The following is a 25,484-nucleotide window of genomic DNA, read 5'->3' as shown; positions in this document are numbered from 1 at the left end:
AAAAGAAGCAATGTTGTTAATAATTTGTATAGCAATTGTAAACTACAAAGTAGTTTACAATTGCTATTATATTAGCCACTGTAATGTAGGTTCTTAAGGTTCCTCTTTTACAGATGACAAATGGAGGTTAAGAAATAGTGACTTGCTGAAGACCATTCAATAAGTCTAAAGGTAAGTTCTTCTAAATCCAAGTCTGATATTCTTTCCAACAGATTGCACTCGCTTATTCACCTATTTATTCCAACAAAACACCCAAGGCACTTAACGTTTATGATATTTTTAAAAAGCAAAATGTTTTAACACAGAATAAAACCAACTATTTAAATGTACAGGAGCTGTAGATAAAAGCACCAGCATTTTACAGCTGCGGCTATTGGGTGGTACAGAAATAAATAAATAAATTTAGATAGCTAGGCATAATCAGAGTCCACCAAGGATGAAAGCCTTGAAGGTTGAACACAAACATCTTCAAAAGCATCAGAGAGATGGTCACATGGATCTCCCAGGACAGATAGTTCTACATTACAGGAGTGGGCATTTTCAGACTGCCAATGACACCTTGGACAGGTCTCCACAGTTGGATTTCTGTGGGCAGACAGGATTGTATGGGAGGAGACAGTTCATTAAATATGCTGGTTCTAAGCTTTGTAGGTCTTTGATTATTAGTCTATTGATCAGCAATCCATGTGATTTATGTTAACTCTGAACGCATTTAATCAAACTGTAATCTTACAGAAGGAGTTACATCAATTATGCAATAATATATAATATGCAAACAATGTCATAGCAGCAACAGAGAAACTCACTAAAATTGACAGAAATGCAACAGTGTTTGCACAGATTCAAGTTATCTAAGACCTTCACTGGGCTATTTTGGCAGTTGCCTGGAATGCGAACAATGACAAGCAGGTTCTCCACCTTTTCTTAAATGTTAACAGTTCCTGAGTCAAGTATGTGCGTGCAGTAGGCAGCCAGCCCTCAGGGATTTTGTGTGCTAAAGAACAAAGTCTGAAAAGTGATGGTAACCAATAATCATAGTAGTGAATCATCTGAATATTACTCTGTAAATATTAAATAGCAAGATGAGGATTTCTGGGGTATCTTGAAGCTGTTCAAGTACATCCTTAGCTGAAGTTATGTATCATAGATAATCATTCTAAACTAGATTTAAAAAAAAAAAACTGTACAGAACAAAAGGAGCTATTGGAGAAAACAGAAATTAAGGGCGCAATCTTATGCATGTTAAGACAGAAAAAGTCCTTTTTTGGATATATAGAAGTGTGTAATTCTTAAGGACCATTTTATTCTCTTGACAGCTTGGAGAGGGGATTTATAGAGGAAGAATAAATTCCAGCTTTATATACAGGATTTGGAGGCTGCTCTCTTCCAGACTGGACCCATCACTGGGTATTGCTAAATCCTATTAGTCACTATTGCATTTAAAGATCACAATTTGCATTTGGCTCATACACATTTTGATTATGTTCCCGTAGTTTGGGGCATTCCCTAGGAAGACATCTAGAGGCTATCTTTATGCTCCTGCCCCCAATGCTCCCCTAGTCATAATTTTTACTGGAGACTGTCCAGCCATGACGGATGTTTTCTGGATGAATAACTAGGATGTAGAACATTGTCAGACTAGGCTATTGTACACTCAACAGGAAAATAAATAATCACGGCTGTCTGTAAGAATACTAACATTTCGTCTGTAGCAAACTTACATCTGCATCAAACTACTAAATATTCTTTCTACTACATCTCAGTCCACATGTTTTACTTTTTGAGAACCAGGACTCATTTCTATGTCTGCATACACAATGAAACAGAATGTAGTATGTGCTAACACTTGAATCTGACTTGCCAACTATAAGCTGGATAAACTTGTAATTCCATATTTAGACTCTGAAATACTAAAATAGATTTTGGAATTGTGCATGCCTATCAGCAAGTGAAGCTCTTGTATTACCCCACCTTACACAAGATGTTATCCTTTGTATGAACAAATCTGAAAAAAAGTAACATGAGAACCTGTTTATGAAAATGATGCACTATAATACAAAATGCATACACGGACACAGCAACAAGTACCGAATTGAACAAAGTTAGGAACAAGAACATTAAAATGTTTCACATTCCTTTTGTTTTAACCCTGAAGACCAACGGTCGAAACTACAAATTCATGCAAGGATGTTGCCACCTGCTATCCATACTAGTGAACTGACTGATGCCATTCTACATTATGAAGTGAGTGCCAATCTGAACAAAAATATATTATTCCACTTGACTGTTAGACTGCATCAGAAATGTGTGAAAAAATGTCTAGCAAAGATAGATTCCTGGAAAAGACTATGTCTTGGAACTGGCAACAAAAGATTTATCAATGGCAATATAATCATGACAAATTCCAAAGCAGTTAGAAAATACTTTTCCTATCTTTATGTTAGAAGTAGCTATTGGCTTTTCCGTTTGACAAGCTATGTTGCCATCAAATCTCTTTCCTGGTGGTCTTCACTCCCCTCTCGAATATGCTACAGTATCACAGAGGCACAAATATCATGGTCTCTCTGGCTTCCATTTAGCATTATTGTTCTGACTTCACATCGGGGATAATCTGTTTTGACCCAGGCAGCTAACTGCGAGGGATTCCATGAAGTCTTTGGCAGAATCCTGTAGTTCCCATGCCCTACCATAACACATGTGTGTGTGTGGGGGGGGGGGGGCATGTCCATGATCATCATACATGAAAGGAATCCCTCATATCTGTGACATCATTTCATGGGTTCCACCCTTCAAAGCAGCCTAAAAATAATTATATATATATAAACAAAATTAGTGACACCCAGCACCAAATCCCTTTGATAACAGGTACCTCTCTTACTTTGTACTTCATATTCTACTTTATAGATCTGTGGTTACTGTTCCTGAAAAACTGACAAGTGGAAGTGACCTACATTAGGAAGCTCAGTTCAGAAAGTAACATGGTTTGCTTGGATTTGCATTGGCCTTCCTGATATCTCCAGCTAGACACACAAGCAGTTTCACATGCTGAATTTAGATGAAAATATAGCATAATTTTATTAACATTATTCACACAACTAAAAATATGCTGTAATCTTCTAATACAACCTATAATATAGCGATAGTTAATACCATGTATATATCTAAACCGCACACTTCAAACTATTGAAAATGTTTAGGATTAACATTGTTTGGGATTAACCAAATATTTGGTTTCAAAACAATAAAATGACACCTCCCACACAGACATATATCTTTATACTTCTGTTTCTTACAAACTGTCTGTCAGCCTGATTCTATGCTACCAATAGTTCAGAACACTGCTGCATGGAAACAAGAAACTGACAACAAAACCCGATGTTTTTCTCTAGCATTTTCTCTGACCTACATCTTGTATATTTGAACTGAGCATAGTGTCTTTATCCTTTTTTAAAAATCAGATGGCTCTGATATAAGGAAGGTCATCTTACTTTCATACACCATTTTCTGTTTCAAGGATATTGCATTTTCCCAGTATTCAAACTGAAATATATTCTTGCTGGGAAAAGAAGATTCTCTCCCCAGCTAGTAGGGCCACTGCAAAGTCTAGAAAGTGACAGAGCCAGTATAATGGGGGTATATTGGATAGTGTCCACGATATCAAAGATAATGAGCAACACAACCCTGACCACAACCCATGCTCACAACATGTTGTGCCCTTCAGAGCCACTCAGAGGGCTTATGAGGCCTGGGGCAACTGTAACGTTGGGGGCCCTGCCTCTGCCCCCTACATGGACTCATGTATGTGTGGTGCTCTAGTGAACAAGATGGCAAGGCTGGGGCAGGGGGCTATGGTAAGTACAGGAGCTGAGGCAGGGGCCCTTTGCTTTGCAAGGGTTCCCCCTTCTTGGTAGCCCTGATGCTCTGCCCATGTCATGTTGTGCTCTTAATACCAACACTCAGATTAGTTAGTTTCTCTCACTCACACACCTGCAATTAGTCTTCAGACTTTGCCTTGAGATTTTTTTTATGACTTGTGATAGAAGTAAGAACCAACATCTAGCTTCTCCAGATTTTGCCTCAAGACAAGTCAATTTCAGTTTCTGGTTATGTCCCCTTTTTATAAGCTGAGTGAGCCCTATTGCATGCCCTGTTGTACACATCACCCAGATCATCTACCACATTCAGCAGCAGGGCTACCCTCCTTTCATTATGTGTAGAATGGATTATTTTTAAAACAGGACTATTTTGAAACACTAAAATGCTGTAGAATCACACTTTATATCCAGTCCAAAAAGTTGTTACTTTAATTCCCATTCCACACCAAGTATTTTGAAAGAGAGCATAAAAATTCAAGAAATGTAGTTAAGCTTTTTACATGACAAGTTCAACTATGGTCTTTTCTTAGTGAGCTGTTAGGAAGATTGATGTACATCCAAGGTTAAACCAATGAAACTGGGGCACACTGAAGCAAGTTGTGGATAGTTGCCAATGCAATGAACTTTGTTGAAAGAGTTAGCTGCTCAGGGAATTGGTAATGGAAAACACAGTGTTTTATTGCTAGGTCATTGGTTCAAATTTGGCCCAAGTTGCTAGTAGCAAAAATTTATTACTGCACAATTGTATTTACATTATCCAAACTTGCATTACATTATCCAAACTTGCATTAATTAGTCCCCTTCTTAATGAGTCCAGAAGAGGAACTATAGAATGCATCAGACAGTGAGAATGAGTTAACTATATAATACAGTTGATAACACAGAGAAGGAAATGAATTTCATAGCATTGCTGTCAGGACTACAATATACATTCCCCAAATAAGACTAAAGTGGGATAAAATAATTCCACTGAATTTTAAGGAAATTAAGGGATCTCTGCCCAATAATCTTCAGTGGGCTTCCTGATCAGGCTGCTGTTGTTATTTGTATCGTAGTTATCAAAACTATTTTCCAAAGTTAAACAAGAAACATGTCTCATGTACTCAAGTTTTCATAGGACAAATGGAAATCTATGTGGCACACAGATGCTTCCTATCCTATGTTCTTTATTTGGCTCCTTAGAGCTAGTGGGGTGTAGTGGCGATACAGTTGCCACAATACCAAGGACCAAGGACCCTGCAGAAAGGAGAATCCCAATCATGGGTTCAGCATCATGTGCAGTTTGATGTTCAGTGGGCAACCAACACCACCCTTTGAGTCAGTTCGGGAATGGGAAGCTTGTTTTCCCCCTTAAATGACCAGTCCTCTATCCAATGCACCCTCCCTCCCTCCCTCATATACTAACAGTGTTACCTCCTGGAGTAGCTTCAAAAGCAGCTGCTTGTCCTTTCTTTGCCTAAATCACCAACTGGGACTTATAAGCAGAGATACAAAAAAATGGCACAGGTAAGTGGAAAGAGGGCTGCATAAACAAAGTACCAAAATACATAGGTTGGATCTAAATTCTGGCTTTTACGAGAGGAAGGGCTCCTCTTGTGAATGGTCCCTCCCACACTACAGCTCACCCATTCAGCAGGGTCTCCTGACTCTGCGTGTAATTTTCAGGGGGCTGGAGGAGCTGCTCTGAGAAGCAGGAGGCCCAGTTGCCCAAGCTTAAATCTGGATCCAACTCCATATCTTGAAAAACACTCCACTGTATGAAGTTTTCATTATTATGTGTGTCAGGTAGGTTCAAGAAATCCTCTCCACACAGAATCAGTAACACTTGGTTTCCATATGTCAGGTTTATATATTAGTTACAGAAAAGAAGCATGAATCACACTGAGTTTTGCAAGCAAAAAACTATTTAAATGAAAAACCAGCTTAGTTTCATTATAAATTAACTGTTTATGAGTGAAATTGCCACTGCAGTAGGCCATTTCTTGATGAATGTCTACTGGAATGCTGCAAGAAGTAATCTGACATTTTTAGGAGAAAAGCAAGCAAGCAAGCAAGCAAGCTAGCTAGCTAGCTTCTTCTGGAGAGGAATAATGCATCAAAAAGTGAAAATATTTTTTCTGAAGCTTAAGCATGATTTTCTTGCAGAGAACTTGACAGTGTCACTGAAATGAAACAAAGACCTATCAGAACATCTCTCCTTTACATTGTGATCAACTTACCTGGCACAATGATTCCCATCCCCACTACTGTTAGTGGTTTGCATGGATTTCCAGACAGTTATTTCTGCTTAATTTTCTTGTTTAAGAGACCTTAGTATGAGGGGAATGCCAGAAGATTTGTAATGACACACTGAACCTAATGATAATCTGTTTTATCTTCTTCCATGGAGCAATACAAAGAGAGAAGACAGGCAGGTAACAGGTGTGATATTAAAACAAAATCTTCTTGTTTTGCAGCCTGGAAAAAGGAATGCAGCCCTACAGTGGCAACTTGAGGGCCTAAAAAAGTATTACACTGTAGGGTAAGTTTCTTTCTGAGCATTTGCAACAGCAGCATTCAATAAAGACAGATCTTTCTGGTTTCAAGTCCCTTATCCTTAGTTTAATTTTGACTAAATAAAGTGTCATTTCCACCAGATTTCAACATAAATATGAAACACTCTTTTCACCCCATGAGAAAGCAAAGTGTACTGAAGTTCCACCAATGACAAAACAGAGCTTTCAGAACAAGCACCCAGTGAGATAATGCCTAAAATAATACATGAAATATCATCCATGTCAAATTTCAATTAACAGCGAATGTCACTTTTGGGTAACCGATACAGCAAGGTAATTAGTTCTGGATAGCTGGTATTGTATGTTTTACTTCCCTTCCCCCAAACAGCAGGTATTTTGTTGTCGGTACATTTCCTGTAACAGCACCATTTATTTTCCCTGCCATAACTGGAGCTCCTCCAGTAGTAATGGCTTCTATTTTCTCCAGTGCTACATTAAATTGCCTTGGAGCATCCATCATAGCATTTATGGCCTCTCCATTTCTCCTACAGTGGAAAGGGATTGTTGTCCAAAACATCCTCTGCCACATCCAGTTTGCATGATGTAGCTTTGATGAAAATCATTCATAGAGGGATGTCAAGACTTTTATCAAGGGCAGCAGAAACGTTTGTGCATGAACATTTTTTTCAGTACCACCTGAGACCTCAGCCATTCTTCAGCCTAAGAAGAGGAGAAAAAATAATAAACTTTCTTTCACAGGATCTTTGAGAAGAGGATCATGGGCATGCAATTAAAACAGACAGCTTCCACATCCCCCCCCCCATCTGTAAACTATGGTCAAAGGGATTACATTGGCAAATTTCAAACAGTAAAATCAATACACATCAAAACAAGTAATCTTCACACTTGATATTCACATCACAAAACAAATATTCTGCTCCATCAACTTTTTTTAATGGAGAATATCAGAATCTTTCTTTTAAAACAGCCCACCACAGCAATGGGTTAAATCCAACGTTGCTTGAGTGGACTTCTCCTTGAGCAACAGGACTTGCACTTCTCTCCTCCCCCTGCAACCCTCTATACTCTCCCCCCCCCCCCCGGCAATCTGCTTGTGAGGGCTGCACAATCCCCTGGAGCAGACTTTGGAGGTTGTGGGAGGCTGCAAGGGAGAAGGGAAATCCATTCCGCCAATAGTTTCCATTCTCCTGGCAGATAGCCACCCCATATTTTGTTCCTTGAATTCTCCCTAGTGGCTCATCTGCATGAAAGCCTCTTCTTGTTAGACTCCTTAGTGCCAATCTGACATTGTCCCATGAAAAAACCAAGAATGGGGTGGAGAAGAATATACAATCTGTTTTAGAACTTTAGTCTTGTGCTGGTGGGTGAGAGCCCTCAAAGCCATGATTTAGGTACGTTGCATTAGTGACACTGCCATTTTTGTTTGCCTTCATTTTTAGTTTTAAACATAAGGTGAAAGAGAGAAATAGGAGCAAAAACAGGGACCTCTACCGAGTTCCTTTGCCTTTAATAGTAGTGTAAATGAGGGGATTTCTGCAAATACAATTATTCTCATTTCTAATCATTAAGATACAGGAGCCCTATCCCTATCATCCAAGATCTCAAAGAGGAGAATGATGGACATATATGGTAAAACAAGTCCTATGTGGCAGGCTGGGGGTTAAATCTGCGTCCTAGGGGCAGTATCCAATGCTCCTGCTCTGCTTATGCCATTGATGTAGTGCAAGTGGCGTCTAGTGCAAGGCCAACAGCACATGCTGTTCCCCAGAAAACCCTTGTGCTAGCATATGCAATTGGCAATGCACTAGAAGTCACTTGCGCTAGTGCTACATCAATGACATAAGCAGAGTTGTAGCATTGGATACTGTGCTAGGTCTAAAACAGTTGAAGATTTCTGATTTAGGAGAAGCCTACGTCAATATGATCCCTTGGATTGTTTGGAGTGTGCTGAACCTGCCAGCCAGATAGGGACAGAACTAGCGCAGGCTGAAAATCAGCATCTTCAGGGGCTAAAAAGACTAGATGCACTAAAGGAATACATCTGATCACCAAAAAAGCCCTCTGCAGGTATGTTCCTGAAGTTTCACCCAGAACAACACTATAAAACATGCATAACCCATGTGAGATGTATGCTTAAGAAACTGTGCTCAACTGGGATTTTAAAAAGCAATCGAAAGTTTATTCATTGTAGAGATTCAAAGAACATCACTTACAGACCAAGACAATGATGAGATAAAGTCAGTACTGCCATGTTGACTTCAGAATGATTGCTAAAGTGGATGGGTAAGATTGCAAGAGCCCAACCAGGGTCATTCTTGTTTATGCATTACTATTTCAGAAAACATTTCCAAACAACAGTTACTACATATAAAAAAGACACCATCAATAAAGCCTCTCTATGTTAAAGTAGCATTATCACCATGAGCAGAAAGCAAGATCCTCACTTCCCAGAAGTTAGACTGCCCTATTGTTTACTAGGGAGAAAATGCTGCATTTTCAACCACAGCCTAGCAGTAGGGTATTCAATCATTTGTGTTTGAAAAGGAATACAGGGGCTCCCATTTCTTCAGCCATCAAAGAAAAAGAAATAGCAGAATTAAAACCTCCTGCAATGGGAACTGGAGAACGACAGTGTGAGAAAATGTATGTTATGCTCTTCATAAGCATATTCTTAATTACAACTTTACCTTGCTAGCAAATTTCTCCTCCTCTCTTTTGAATAAAGAGCTTCTAGCAACAGCACTCTGCATGCTTACTGATCTTGCAGAATGTAAGATCCCTGTTTGTGGAAGATACACTCAGAAGGAAATTATTTTAAGCTAGAATCCTGCCTTTTGAATGGATATATTGAAAATATGAAGCGGTCTTATAACTGAGTTAGTCCACAACTAGCCCAGTATATATTCTAACTGGCAGTAGTACTCCAGTGTCACAAGTTGGTATCTTTCTCAGCCCCCCATTTATGAGCTCCTTTTAACTGGAATTGCTGAGGGTTGAACCTGAGAGCTTGATCATGCAAAACATGTATTCTACAACTAAGCTATGGCCCATCCCCAGTGTTTAAGAAGATGCTCTACACTTCACTAGAAAGATTAAAATAGAAATGCATTCCCAGCAGAGATTGCTGCACCTAGAAATGCGAGGCTAGCAAGAGAGCACTTGAAATGTTCTACCCTATATGTTTCTTCACCATACTGATTATTACTGGATAATATCACATTAAGTCAAATACACCATGAGCTGCCATAGAAACAGGAAGACCCTTCACTTCCCCCCACTCTCTCTTACACACACACTCACACACACACACCACTGACAAATTGCCAGGCACTCTGTGATGGAGCTTTTGTTCAGCAACAAAAAGCAACTGAGCCAGAACTATTTTGGTGTTATCTATATCTATATCTATCTGTCTGTGTGTGCATGCACGCGTGTGTGTGCAAACACACACACACACACTGAGCTGTTATTTTTAGTGTACCATCACTTTCAAGAATTTCCAGAGAGGTAGTCATGTTAGTCTGTTGCAGCAAAAGCAAAGAGTCTTTCAGCACCTTAAAGATGACCATATTTACGGCATAGCCTTTTGTGGACTAGAGAAATGCAACCAGATTATTTTCCAATACCCCTTCTTGTAGCAAAATGTTCTCAGCACAGCCTTCCTATGAACTTATGAAGCACTGGACATTCTTCCTTTCCCAAACTTTCCTCCTATTAAGACAGTGTAGTTGGCTTGAGCTGATGTGGATCTTGGATCAAAATCCCTGTCTTTCCCCTGTCTCACAGAGCTCCCTAGTCCTTACTGCATTGTTGTCACTGACAATTTTTCACATGCCCCATATTTTTACCAGTAAATAGCCTCTGTATAGAAATAAACATGACAGTGAAGAGCACGGTCAACCTAGGAAAGTAGTAAGAATTAGAAGTGGACACTGAACATTATTCGGTTAGTTGTGACCTGGGCCAGGGGAACCAGATGGCAATGTGTAACAGGAAGTCCAACCACCTTCCTACCCCATATACAATCATAGGTAGAACATAAGAAGAGCCACACTGGATCAGGCTTAGGGTCCACCTAGTCCAGCATTCTGTTTACACAGTGGCCAATCAGCCGCTCATGGGAAACCCCCAAGCTGAATATGAGTGCAACAGCACCCTTCCATCCATGTTCCCCAGCAACTGGTGCACATAGGCATACTGCCTCCAATACCGGAGGGAGCACATAGCCATCAGGACTAGTAGCCATTGATAGTCTTATTCTCCATGAATTTGTCCAATTCCGTTTTAAAGCCATCCAAATTGCTGGCCATCGCTACCTCTTGTGGAAGTGATTTCCATAGTTTAACTACGTGCTGTATGAAGAAGTACATCCTTTTATCTGTCATGAATCTCCCACCAATCAGCTTCACGGGATGACCTCAGGTTCTAGTATTACCAGAGAGAAACAAATGTCTCCCTATCCACATTCTCCACACCATGCAGAAATTTTCTACACCTCTATCATGTCCCCCTTACTCGCCCTTTTTCTAAGCTAAATAGTCCCAGCTGTTGTAACCTTTCCTCACAGGGGAGTTGCTCTGGCCCCTTGATCACTTTAGTTGCTCTTTTCTGCACTCTACAGTATCCTCTTTTAGATGTAGTGACCATAACTGTACATAACTACAGTTGAGAACTTCATCTTTTGTCACTGCTATTTGCCTCAGTTTCTCAGGCTTTCTTCCTGAAAACATCCATTCAGGCACAGGTCTTATATCTTCTGCAGTGAAGACAGATGAAAATAATTCATTCAGCTTCTCCGCAATCTTCTTATCTTCCTTTAGTACTCCTTGGATTTCATTATCATCCAATGGTCCAACTGCCTCCCTAGCTGGTTTACTAGCTTCTGATATATTTAAATACTTCTTTATTGTTGACCTTGATGTTGTTAGCAATATGCTCCTCAAAATGCTTTTTTGCATCTCTTATTGTCTGCTTGCATCTCCTTTGTACAAGCTTGTGCTTCCTTTTTCCTCATTTGGGCAAGACTTCCATTTTCTGAATGAAGCTTTCTTTTCTCTAATAGCTTCCTTGACACTAGCCATTAACCATGCTGGTGACCTTTTGGATTTAGTGCTACCTTTCCTAACCTCTACATTCTAGCTGAGCTTCTGTTATTGTGGTTTTGTGTAACCTCCAATCATTTTGAAGAGATTTAACCCTCTTGACTCCCCCCTGATTCCCCCTTTCAACTTCCTTTTTGCCAGTTCCCTCGTTTTAGAGAAGTTTCCTCTTTTGAAATAAAATGTGACTGTGTTGGACTTCCTTGGACTTCCCACTTAAATATGTATAAAATATATATTAATGGCAGCACTGTGGTCACTAGTTCCAATTGGTTCTACAACATTCACATCTTGTACTAGATCCTGGGTGACACCATTTAGGATTAAATCCAGGGTCGCCTACCCTCTGGTTGGTTCCATGACCAACTCCTCTAGTTCACAGTCATTTAGGACATCGAGAAATTTAACCTCTTTGTCATGACTGGAGCATGCATTTATCCTGTCAATATGCAGGTAATTGAAGACACACATTATTAAAACACTTCCTTGTTTGGAGGTATCCCTGGTTTCGTTTTCCATCTCAAGATCACTCTCAGAGTTCTGGTCTGGGGGTTGATAGCATGTTCCAGCTGAGGAAAGCCTGTGCATAGCAAAGTTGCTCCAGTCACCACCTAGGCCGGGGACACTGCCTGTACTGCATACAATGGCAGAAGACACAATACAGCTGAATCCCTGGATTCATGTGGCGCATGTTGTTCCCATGAGGGTGGCACATGGAATGCAAACTGGTCATCCTTCCAGTACAATGCCATCAAGGAGCCCCCCCCCCCTCCACTGTTATCTCCCATCTGAGATCAGCACGATTCCCCAGGTGGGAATTTCTCCAGGGGACGAGGCTTGGAGGCCAACTCCAGGCCCTGGAAGCTCCATAGGCTGGAAGGGGAACCACCCCTGCCTTAAAGGCTACCTGCTCTGGCATTAACAAGATAATGACATCACTTTAAGTCTTAAGTACAACCACCATCTGCCCCTTTGTTTGACTTCAGGTTGTTTTTCCTTCTTGTTTTATGGAAGATGTTACAAGGATCTCTCTCTTAATTGAATAGTGCAATTTGCCATCTATGAAGGTGTTGCATAAATTCAGCAACAAGAAATATCCTACTATGAAGTATGCCTACTCAACTATGATTAAAGTTTGTAACTGATTAAACATTTTAAAGAAAAGTTTATACTGGAAAATTGGCAGACCAATTTTTGTTCTTAGAATTGGCACTTCACTCCTTTCATGAAAATAAACAGATGATATATTTTTCAATACTTGCCAAAATAAAATTAATTTAGTCATCAACTATTTGGTAATCTTGCATGTCATTTTAATAAATGAGTTTAAAATATGTTCTGAAGCTGTGAGATTTATTGAAGGTGTAAGAAGACAACCTAACAAGCTGTGTAAGGATGGAGAAAATGAGACCTCGGTAAGATTATGCAGGATCATTAATACAAACTTACAAGAGAAAATATATATTTTTTAAAATCTTACAAAAAGTGTTTTAGCACTTCCATGAAGCCTAAAAACTGTCGACTGCTTCCAGACAGGCAGCTCCTAGCACCTCAAATGACTTCCACTGTAAGCTACAAGCAAAATTGCAATTGTTTTCCACACTAGCATGGATGCTGTATTTTTTCTGTGTATACATCTTCCTATGTTCTATCTGAACCAGTGGGTGGGACACAGCTGCTCTAGGTGGAGAAGGTCCAATCCACCATAAAAAAAACCATTCCAAACGATCCTTTAAAAAACAGTAACACACAATTATTTAATTAGTACTAAGTGCTTATTCATTTAACTGTGACTCCCCATTACTTCCTGTGAAATGTCAAAAAACTAAGTGTTTTTGTTTTGGATCTGAAGTGTAGTTTAATTAGAAAAAATCCCACTTTGCTAAAATAGTGGTGACTAGAAAGCAACTGGGTTCATTTTTTAAAATAATTTTTAAATAAGCATTATAATGCTGTAGCGTTACAACACCTTCTTTTAAGCACTATTTCACAACAACTTTAATCTAAAACATCATCGCTGGAAAAGAATTTTAGCACTAATTAAAAGATCAGTCTGAAAAAAAAACCAGTGAAAGTATGCTGATTGACAATAGGTTCACCTGCCTGATACATCCTGCACACATCGAAACCCTACCATAAGGGTGGGGAACCTCCTGTCCACGGAGGCTTGGGCTCCCTCCATCAGAGACTGGAGATAAATGGGGATTCCTCTCCCCAGGTAGGGGTGGGCCTTGGGGAGGGGAGTAGCCCACAAAGAGAGCACAACTCTCCATGGGCTGAATTGGGCAACCCCATAACCCCTGCTCCACACCAGGCATAATTTTGTCACATTCCCCCCTTATTCATATAATTTTTGTCATGTCCCTCCTTACTCACCTTTTTTCTATGCTAAAGGGCCCAAAATGTTGCAATCTTTCCTCATAGGGGGCTTGCTACAGCCCCTTGTTCACTTTGGTTGCACCTTTTCCAACTCTATAGTATCCTCTTTGAGGTCTGGTGACCAGAACTGTGCAGAGTATTCCACATGTGGTTGTACCACAAATTTGTATAAGGGAATTATGATACTGGCAGCTTTATTTTCAATTGCTTTCCTAATGAACCCTAGCATAGTATATGCCTTTTTCAGAGCACCTGCATACTGAGTCAACATTTTCACTGAACTATCCACCACAATCCCAAGAACCCTTTCTTGGTCAGTCACTGCGAGGTCAGACCCCAGTGTATCCTTCATAGAATCATAGAATAGTAGGGTTGGAAGGGGCCTACAAGGCCATTGAGTCCAACCCCCTGCTTAATGCAGGAATCCAAGTCAGAGCACCCCTGACAGATGGCTGTCCAGCCTCATCTTGAATGCCTCCAGTATGGGAGAGCCCACTACCTCCCTAGAGCCCACTACCTTGAAGTTAAGATTTTTTGTTCCAATATGCAGGAAGTGGAAGCAACAGTGGTAAGGACATACCCAGGAAAGGGTTCTGACCTAGGGATGTACAGACTGTGTAAAATCCATTCCATCTGCATTTTGCAGATTGTCAGATGCTTTTTGTTCCGTCATCCGCTCATCAACAGAGTCAGATCTTTTTAGTTTCTGAATTTGTGGAAATTCACATTTGCAAAAATCTGCAAATCCCCCCCCCCCGCGCGCGCAAAGAGCATTTTCACACTTTAGCCTATGTAGCAAATGCACATTTTTGGCTGGTTTTTTTTATCTTGCATATTTTTCTATTACTAAATTCGTGCAAAATTTGGGAAAGTTAGAAAAATGATCTGCAAGTTTGTGAAATCTGCCAGACTTAAAAAAGCTGGTCTGTTGTGGAATCCACAGGCCAGATTCATAAAAAAACAGTCATTTGATTCCAATGCGAATTTCTCCAATATCCCTATTCTGACCGAGCCCCACTAAGTTTATACAGACTCCATATACATTGTAACACCACAGGAAATTCTATGGTGTGCACTTCTGAGGCCTGCACTAAAAAGGAAGAAAACGGAGTAGCTGTCTTGATCTCTTCGAGTAGTGGTGAAGGGGGACGCTTCCATTAATGGAACAGAATGGCCTGATTTTAGATTCATGGGCACCACTCGCCATCTCCAGACCTGTATGCTTCCAATTTCATCATGGAAACAAGACCTTTAAGGGTTAAAATATGTTTGGCAGTAAAATGGTGGTTATGATTTTATCTTCTACAGTGCTGATACTACAAATGATTTTCCAGAGGTTTCAGCCAGTGTTCTACAGCAACTGTTGATACAGCTCAAAGGAATTTAGCAAGAACTCTTAGCAACCTTCTGTTGAGCTATACCGTACATAACCTCTTCTACTTCACAAAATCCGGCAATATGTCCAGGAAGATTTTTATGTCTAAGAATAGCTACCTACACACACTCTTCATGACTCAGGCATGAAGATTTAAAACATCCCTACCACATTTTCACTTTGCTGTGCCTAAGCACCTCTGTATCAAAGCCCTCCCCTTCAGAAACGGTTGAACATCTCTTTACTTCTTTTTTAAACCCCACGCCATTAACATACTTGACATTTTAGAAATAATGTTTATTGATTTTTGTGTTTAACACTGCCATAAATTAAGTGATGTAATGGACAGAATTACTGTAGTACTATAAAGAACATGTCTTTCAGGTTCTTAACCACATATTGAAAAAGAGTAGCAGCTAGATTAACGTAAAAAATTGTCTGGTTTGATGGTAATATCAGGGAGGTGTGGGTAAGATGGTAATTTATTCACATGAAAGAAATGACATAGCACTGATATATATCTTCAGAGTCAATGGCTTGGCTCATACATAATACTAAGCCATGGTGCAGTTTGTTGAAATCTGGCTTGTCATTGTGTCTGAACCCAGAACCATAGCTTATCCCTAGTTTGTTTGCACTGCTGTCCGCCCTAGTCGACGGTAAGTTCTTCTAGACTGAGCAAGCCTTTTCTTTTGGGCCATATACTAAAATACTGCACATATTCAGCATATGATCTTCGAATGAAAATATGAAATGGTTCTATTGGCAGCACTACCTCAAGAAGTTCCAAGCTGACAGACTCTGCCTTGGGTTCAGTATCAGGGCCTGAGTCTGGGTTCAGCACCTCTACAACTTGCACCATTGTTCTTCTTGATCCAGTTGGTTTCTCCTCTGTGTCACTCTCCTAGCTTCTACTCAGGGTTGGGGTCATGATGCCGCATCAAGAAGAAAAAAAGCATCCTAAAAATCCCAGTAGTGCAGCTAGCCAGTGCTGCTAAGCAGAACCATTTTATACAAGTCTAACACCTTATTTGGATCAGTACAGCTAGACTGTGAATATCTATTTTTTCCCTTCCTTATGCTGCTTTAATTATTAGCTCAATGCATAATGCAAACTACTTTCAGTAATTGGATGTATGCCAACCAAATCCCACATGTCAATGTGACTGAATCACCTTGAGTCCATTTACTTCAGCTTAGCTGGATCAGGCCATTTAAATGTGGAAGGAAATTACGTGATTCTGAGTGGAATTCTATACGTTCAACATCAGATAAATAAACGAATAAATGAAAGATATGCAAAAATCATTTACAAAAATCACTCTTCAAACGTTATTTATGTATAATCAATTTTAAGTGTAATAAGGTGGGTTTGCAAGCAAATTGTAACAAGTATTATGCATAATGTTGTACATGTAAGTAGAGGCTCTTTGGCTATCATAAATGTAGGAGTATTAGAGACACTATGTTGCAAAATGCATATTATGCACAGAAAATACCCAATAATAACACTGCACAGATTGTGGGCAGCTCCATATTTCACACAGAATACACAATTGCTGTGGATATACGAGTGATACCATGGATCTCCAAACAGAATATCTCTCTCTATATATGTACTAGGAATCCTAGTGTCAGGGTGGGCACTAAGCCCATAGAATCCCAGAGTAGTTCTGATTCTGAGGAAGAGCAGCCGCTCCTGGGAGAGGAGCGTGCTCATCCTTCCCAGGGCCAACAGCTGGCAGAGATTCCTCCCATCGGCATTCCTAGCATAGATAGCAGGCCCGGGAGTGAGAGAGTGCGGGAAGCAGACTTGCTGGACGCGCAACGCCGATGCAGGGAGCAGCGCCAAATGGAGGGCGTAGTGCTCGGTTGTTGCACAAACAACGGTTGCGCCCAGAGGATCCAAGGGAAAAGGGGAGGGACTCTCCCTAGCCCATAAGTTCAGGGTCTGCCAGTGATTCTCCTTCAAACGGGGACCAACTGTTCCAACTGAGGGCATAGGTACTCTGCTGCTCATATCTAGTTGCTAACAGAGTTGTTAAGTTGTAAAAGAGGAATAAAGCTTTGAAAAGATTCCCTTTGTCTGTGTCTGGACTTGGCTACTGGATTAGACTGAGAGAGGCCTCCAAGGAGCCCTTGACACCTAGAATCCTGATAGGATGAGGGCTTCCCGATTCATTTACACTGGTATTTAAAGACATAGGTATGTCATTCACTCTTCACACTTGTGGAATGCTGGTGAAACCACAATGATCGTGTCTGCTGCCTTAAGAATGGAGCTGCCCTGTGTAAGAGAATTCTAGAATCTGGGACTCCACAATGAGTAGAGAAGTCTAAAGGTGGGGGATTTGTACATCTCCATTTCACAATGGGAGTCTCAACATGTACCCCAAATGGTTCCAGGTGACCCAGAACACTGAAATCTGGTATATACATGGGCCAAGAAAATCTGAGCACAGAGAAAGCCACACCAAAGGACAGTAGATTAGTGGCAGAACACAAGCTTGGCACACAGAAGGTCCGATGTTCAATGCTTGACATCTCCAACTAGATCGGGGAAAGACTCCTGTCTGAAATCTTGGAAAGCTGCTGTCGCAGTGCAGAAAATACTGACCAAACACTGCGTTAGATGGACCAATGGTCTGACTCATTATGACACAACTTCCCATCTTCCGCATGGAAATGGAATGTTGAGCTGTGTCTCTTCACATACAGAGAATCAAGTGACTTCCAGCAGCAGTTAGGAGCATTCAACCTGTGCTAGCAGAATATAAGCTTTATTAACTGTTGTTGTTGTTGTCTACAGCAGCAGTAGCACATGGTAGCTTCCCAGGTTCTCCAGTGTTATGTATAATTATACTGGCCTTCATTCATATTCCCAGGGTGCTTTTCAAAATAATGGGTGATATCCAACATTGAGCAAGTGTACTCTTCTTCTCATCCCCTGTAGCAACCCCCCACCCCAAGCCCTCCCAAATCTACTGCTATGACAGTAGAATCATGGTTTCCAAGTCACAGGAAATAATAGCTCCACTTTATTCTGCACTAAACAGACTTTATCTGAAGTACCGTGTCCAGTTCTCAGAACCACACTTGAAGAAAGATATAGACAAACTAGAATGGGTTCAGAGGAAGACAATGAAGATAGTCAGCAGTATGAAAAACAATGCTGTGACAAAAGGTTGAGGTAACCAGACTAAGAGGGGGCATGATAGCATACTTTAAACACCTGAACGGCTGTCACATAGAAGAAGGCAAAGACTTGTTCTCCTCTGTTCCATAGGGCAGAATTAGATCTAATGGTCTTAAAGTTATAGGACAGTAGATTTCAGTTTCGTATTAGGAGAAACTCTGCATAGTAAGAGCAGTTCAGCAATGGAATCAATTACCTAAGCGGGTGGTGGGCTCTCTCATGTTGGAGGTCTTCAAGCAGAAGGTGGACAGCCATCTGTTGCTCTAGCATGGGTTTTCCTGCATCAAGCAGTGGTGGTGGTGGATTAGATGGCCTATAAGGCCCTCTCAAACTCTATGGCCATGTTCACAAGGGCGAAAGAACCCATCGTTGCTTCTTTCCCTATACCAGTTGCGTGACCGCAATTTACATAATCACCCTACTGCAAGTCGTGGGTTGTAGGGTGGGTCCGAAGCCACCCCTGCTGCAACCCAGGTTCGGGCAACATGGCAACTGGCACATCATCGCAGGTAATTATGTAAATCACAATCGCACAACAAGCACGCATGGGGGCGGGGAAAGAACCAACATTTTTTTCCCACTCCGCAATCATCTGAACCTGGTCTATAGGTTGGATCCAGAATAAAGCACACTTAATGGGGCTGGAGAAAACCAAACTTCCCCACCCTCTCCTCCTCACTTCAGACCTCACCCTAGCTCTCTAAAAACCTGTTCCACCAAGATTCTGGGACCCTGTTGAATGGCGTGGGCTGTGATGCAGAGTGCTGGGGGAGAAGAGGGGGATCTCTCAGCCCCTCGCATTCTAGCACACACAATTCAGCATCCCCTCCCTTCAGTAGAGCATTTTCAGGGGGTTGCTGTGGCAAGGGGGGCAGGAAAGTCAGCTTCTACCAGCCTTGTTACATGCACTGAAATCTCGATCCAATTATGATTCTATTTCCATGCAGCTGATAGCACATGCAAGCCTAAAGATGATCACATGGGGAGAATTCAGTAGTGCTGCCAAAGATGTGAACTGGTTCTATGACTCAATATATATTTTTCTTGGCAACACAATGACTGTAAGGCTCAAGCTGCTCATTGTAATTAGCTTACTCAACAACTAGCTTTGTGTGTTTGATTATACATCCCATTACTGATTAAGCCTTAGTGAATATGAGCACGTTTGCTCACAACTCTGTTTATTCAAGAAAAGGTTTATTACAACTACTCATAATACAAAGCCGTTAAATTTTTGTGAACAGGGATACCAATGGCATTTATTTTGTGTGTATTTGTGTGAAACAGAAAGAGGAAAAACCAAACGGGTATCCCAGTTGGCAAATGAAAGCAGACATATTTCATGTTTAACAACAGTACTGTCTTTACAAAGACTGGATTATCTAGAATCACATTTAACAAATATCTTAAGTTGTTTTCATTATCTGAATAGTTTCTGAACCCGTGAGAAGGAAATTGGTGATTTCAGCTGATAAATGTAGATACCCTACATAATGCTTCCATCTGCTATTCCATTAATTTCATTTATATCGCTTCTATACTGCCCAATAGCCAAAGCTCTCTGGGCAGCTCACAAAAATTAAAATCCCAAATACAACATAATAAAACATAATATCAAACTTTTAACATGCAAACATTTTAATAATTTAGAACAGCTAAAATCAATTAACAGTAAAATACCAGGAACCGAAAAAACTGACAATAAAAACCCCATCGTATGCTCAGAACTATAGTGATCCATTTTGACAACACATTGCAATGTGAAACATGTGTCTGATGTGTTACTGCCTATAACACTGGGGGAATTTGCCATAATTCAAGGCGCAGGAAGGGACTGGGGACAGAAAATTTCTCCCCCACTACTTCTGGCACTGCCCACTCTAGTGTCTTTTCCATCTAGATTATTCAGAAGCAAAGGAAGAGGGAAGAGAGAAAAAACAGGAAAAAGCCAATGAGAAGAGGATTAGTCCTCCTCTTCCTTGCTCAAGTCTCTGTCCCTCCCTCTTTTCAAACAAGTTCCTTTAAATTTTCCAAATTTTGCAAAGTACATTTATGTTAGAATAACTGCATCTCAATTTCTGCATTTATTATAAAGTTAGCCTTCTAATAGGATGAACTATGGTCATTATTAATGGCATGGTTATTATACTACAGCCCCTGCCCTTAGCAGATGGTTGGTTCCCCTTCTTCTTTCAGTCAATTAAAGAGTTCCATTTTGAGTAACTCAGTTGCATACGTTTGCAACTACAATAGAAATTAATCTTAATATATCAGGGCATGGATGGAGTGAAATTATGCTACAGATTTCTTGTCTCTTTAAATAAAGTATTAACAATGCTATCTCCTGAAAGATCATTTTTATTCAAAATGGAACTGGGAACTGTTCCATATTCAGTGGATTATTCTTTGCAAAGAGGAATACATTCTATGAGGCTATTTTAGAACTCCATCTGGTTGGAAGGAAGGTTCTCAATAGTAACAAGAAGATTGGAGGATAGCTTTCATTAGCCAATTGATTATTCAAACTAGGCTTTAAAATTGGACTCTCAAACCCTAAAAAATTTCCTATTTTCCACTTTACAAAATTAATTTCATCAATTTCAGGGTTTATCCTTGCCAGTGGACTAGTAAACAATCTAGCTGAATATATAAAATACTTTATGTAAATTATTTCCATGCTATATCACAAGGATGGGCAACTTGTGGCCCTCCAGATGTGTTGAACCATAGCTCCTATCAACTATAGCCAGGGTGGCCAATGGTGAGGGATTATGGGAGTTGTAGGCCCAAACCTCTGGAGGTCACAAGTCACCCACCCCTACTAGAATAGGTTAGAAACATCTAACCTGTTGTGTAATGGTGTCCCAGGGTCCCTGCCACAGGCACTCCCTGTAGCAGTCATGCACACCTTTCCATATTTCATCCAGAGTTAAAGGCCTTCCATCTGAAAAGAAAGAAATCCACATCCCGTACTCTGAGATTAATCATATACATCTACATATAAGCATGCAAAATACAGATAATTCAAAAGCAAACACAAAACCAAAAGCGTGTAAGTGTGTGTGTGTCAGGGGGGGAATAGATGGCCCAACCTTGCTCATCAGTGTTGTCTAATTGTCATACCTAAGTGCTAAATAACATCGTTCTACAGCAGCCTTTACCAACCTGGTGCCTTCCAGATGTTTTGGACTATAGCTCCTATCATCCCCAGCTACCATGGCCATTGGCTGCTATATAGATTTCTCACTATGCGGAATTGATTGGTGCTTACTCTTGGATCCTGGTTATCGGCTCAAGTTTTATAATATAATGTAGTTACCATATTGAAAATAAATATGATCTTTGCTGGAGTATTTATTTTTGACAAATGAGAGAATATTTTGATACTTTTTCAATAACTATCATTATCTTGGCATTTATCAGGTGTCAGGAGGCCATTCTCCTATAATAAATAGTTTTATTCCACTGACATTTTCATGTCCATGAAAGAAACAGGATTTATTAACCCAATTAACATTTGAATGTCATGTTAAGATACAACTTGAAAACCTCTTGCCATCAGATTCCGTTTTGTAATTTTTTTTAACATATTAAAAATGGAGGACAAAATTTTCTGTTTTTCACTTACCAGTTACCAGCAGCAACTTCAAAATATGGAAAAATAAAAACATAGGGGAAGCAAAGGCAACTGTCAAAAACTAATGTCTTTGCAGGAAAACAGGATTATATTGTAATGTGTGATAATGGAACACAAGCCACAAATGCTGATGGGACAGTTGCCATATGCTCTAAGTTACTACACATGTAGGAAACACAATAGAAAGGTTTTTGGTGGTACCCTCTATGTGCCTTTTAATAAGGGACCATAAGGGGAACACATAAAAGGGAAGCTGATTTCTGATGTGGAACTCCCTTCTTCCTTTTGTCTGACATAGCTGGCTGTCTTCCAGACACCATGTGAGAACATTTTGGCTGGTTAACCATGAGTGCAGTTATTGCTATATTGATATGGTAACACATACTTTAAATTTCATATTTTAATTGCTGTTCCGTTTCAACTGTTGTTCTTTGCCTGACTGTTCTAGAATGAGGCAGGTTCAAAGTCTTTATAAATATAAATAAATGCATAAAACAATATGTCATTTATAGCTGAGCATTGTCTTGGTACGAAACCTTGATGACTTGTCTTCAAAGGCAACACAGTATTTAAAGTTCTTCTGTGAGGCAGCGCAGAAGGGGGGGAAGGTCAGGTCTCTGGGAACCAACTTTGGAGTGTGGGCACCGAGGTTGGTTCTTGGGAAACAAGATATCCTATGGCCGTCTAGCTGCTGACTAGCGGCCATAGGATTACTCCCTGAGTCTTTGAAAGGAATTCCAGTTAATGATGGTGGGGGATTGGGAATTTAATTTAGAAAGAATGGTGTGAATTTGAGATGAGTTTTGTCCTTTCAAAAATTAGTAAAGATTAAAGCCTGCAGATTTACACTTAACATCTCGCAAATATGTGATTGGAACTACGAAAGTGATTATATAATAATATTCCCAGTGACTATACAGTCTTTCAGAGCTGCCACAGAGAGTAAAATGTTCCAGCAACAGTTTTGAAGATTATAATCTTCACATGACAAAACGTTCTGCACAGAAGTCACTTCCATGTGGGAAATTATTATATGATGAATACATGCACTTCTGTTTTGCTGTATGTCCATGTGTTGCAGAGTCACTGGTGCTGCCAACTATGGTTTCCCATAGCACTAAAGTAGGGAATCCTATATAGAAACCTCATCTTATGTGAAACAACCTTGGGATGAAACATTACCCATATTGCATTGCTAAACATGTTGCCTTGCTGAAGCTGGAATTGTCTCCCAGTTCAGTACTGGTGTCCCAATTCTAATTTATCTGTTGTCAGCAGTTGCACCAATACACTTCACCAGAAACTGCACATAGTGCACTGCTACCAGATAATCATAACCATGTAGATGGTGCAACATGAATCATGCAACCAGGGGCAACATTTATATATAGAAGAAAACACACACACCAAGACAAGCAATAATTTCATCCTGTATCTTTAACACAGACAAAATTCCAAAATGTATTAAATACTAAGGAATTATTATTTTGGATCATTTATTTTTAATGAAAAGTGAAAGTAGTACACATCAGCTCTCAGACACCAGTCTTCACATTACAGAAACTTCACATTGTTATTTGAATATATACAATACACTAACGGCACAGTCTTAAAATTGGCTAAGAGTGGATATATAGTGCTAATGCAATGTCATGAAACATGATTTTATACTAATGTGTCAGTCAGATATACCAACATACATATTTAGGATCGAGGGTGTCAAGTAAATAATTTTAAATAAAGTAGAATTTGCAATATAAATTAATGTGCTACTCAGACTGAAAATGAGGTGCCTTTTGGATGTTACAGCAATATAGGAGTCATTTTTCTGTAGGTTCATCCCATGAGGTACTAAAACATTTTGCAGCCTACCACCATATGGGCAAAGCCAACTGCATAGGTTCTTATCAAACTTTGATCCCAATCAGGCAATGAAAGAATGGGGGGGCGGGGGGGACGACTGCCCATATCACCCTGCCCGTATGCTTGCAGGCCTTTAAACATTTAATTTATTAAACTTGCATCCTACCTTTCTACCAAATGGTGCTGAAGGAGACAGGTCACAGGATGACCCCTTGGAAAACTAGCTCCACCAGTGTTGTAACATCTAAAGGTTGCATAAGTGAAATCCTATCGGAAAGAACTGTCAGATCAATGTGTGTCATACTTTGCAGGTCAGAAAGGGGAGACGCTAAAAAGATATAAAGAGACCCCAGCTGGTTGTATAAATCCTCCAAAAGTCATTATTTTCTATTGTGAAAAATTCCCAAGAAGTGTGTTAAAATGTGTAATTATACTTGCAGGAACAATTAAAATTCTGTACTGCAAGGGGAGCTGTTGGCATACAATACAAAGACTGTGCATTAGATCATCCATCAGCTTCTGTAATATCCACTTCCAGCTATAAGGAGTCATGTTTCAACACCTCCGATTCCCTGATGCTGACAAGCTAAACAACTTGTTTTGTCTCTGGGAGCTCTTCTCTGGTGATTAACTGCTTATAGTGAATACTAATTATATGAAAATACCGTACTGTTTAAAAAAAAAGAAGAAAAAAACCCTGCCCTATTTCCTTTACCTGCAGCAACACCATTCCACACACACACACCCTCCACCATCACCTTGCATCCAGGAGGTATACTGTTGTTCCAGTGAATAAAAAAATGATGGTATTTTTTCACACTACAAATAAATTAATGTGCCTCTTATTATATATTTTGAAATCACTAAGTGACTTGAGCAGCAAGAATTTCTTTATTCTCCTATCTGCAAACAACTTAAATGGTGTATTGCTACTTCATTAAATGTTTGCAGCTTCCACAAGGATATAATTGCAGCGTGGTATGCATGAATTAGGAAACTATTACTAGCAATAGACCCTGAGATATACCCCTACATCCTAAATTGAAAATATACCTTAAATTGTCATTTGTGAGAAAATGAACCTCAGATTAAAAGCCCTTTCACCAGAGGAGTCTGAGAACGTGTTCTTCCATTTCACTTACCAGGGCTGGTTAAAATGCTAACATGGCAAAATTAAAAGCCATTAAACAATATAAGACAGTGAGTGATTAAATCTACCAAACACATTCAAAGCAGCTTAAGCTACTTTTTAATTAAAAAGGAAAGATATCACTAGCAACATTCAGATGTGTTAATCTAGATAAAGCTAATAGATCATTCCAAACACAAAAGCCACTGATGCTGCTAAGTTTAGAAATGACCTCAGGATTCCAACTCCCTAGCCCCAGGTACAGACTCTTTGGATAGAGCAGAGTGGAGTACAGACAGCGCTACATTATGATCACTCTATGCCTACTAATTAAATAAACATTACTAACAGTGGCCTTGGAGGAGGAAGATTCTCCACCTTCCTGACAAAATGAGTGAAACAGTAGTGAGACATA

The 25,484-nt window shown here is 40.0% G+C and overlaps 1 protein-coding gene across 13 annotated transcripts in view; it reads right to left on the bottom strand.

Annotated features, from left to right (window-relative positions):
• Nucleotides 1–25,484, bottom strand: part of ATG10 (autophagy related 10) — a 202,950-nt gene that overhangs the window by 6,816 nt on the left and 170,650 nt on the right. For 12 of the 13 annotated variants that reach the window (XM_084833587.1, XM_084833589.1, XM_084833586.1 and 9 more), the window contains one exon: nucleotides 21,287–21,384. In XM_084833587.1, coding sequence (XP_084689713.1) covers nucleotides 21,287–21,384 — 98 coding nt within the window. Of the gene's footprint in view, nucleotides 1–3; nucleotides 7,091–21,286; nucleotides 21,385–25,484 lie in introns of those variants that run through there. The other variant, XM_084833594.1, reaches the window with a different exon arrangement.

Source organism: Heloderma suspectum, chromosome 2 (genome assembly GCF_057233095.1).
Source record: "Heloderma suspectum isolate Gila_16-S chromosome 2, 16-S_ref, whole genome shotgun sequence".
Classification (NCBI taxonomy): Eukaryota; Metazoa; Chordata; class Lepidosauria; order Squamata; family Helodermatidae; genus Heloderma; species Heloderma suspectum.
This window is presented reverse-complemented; position numbering and strand designations above follow the sequence as displayed.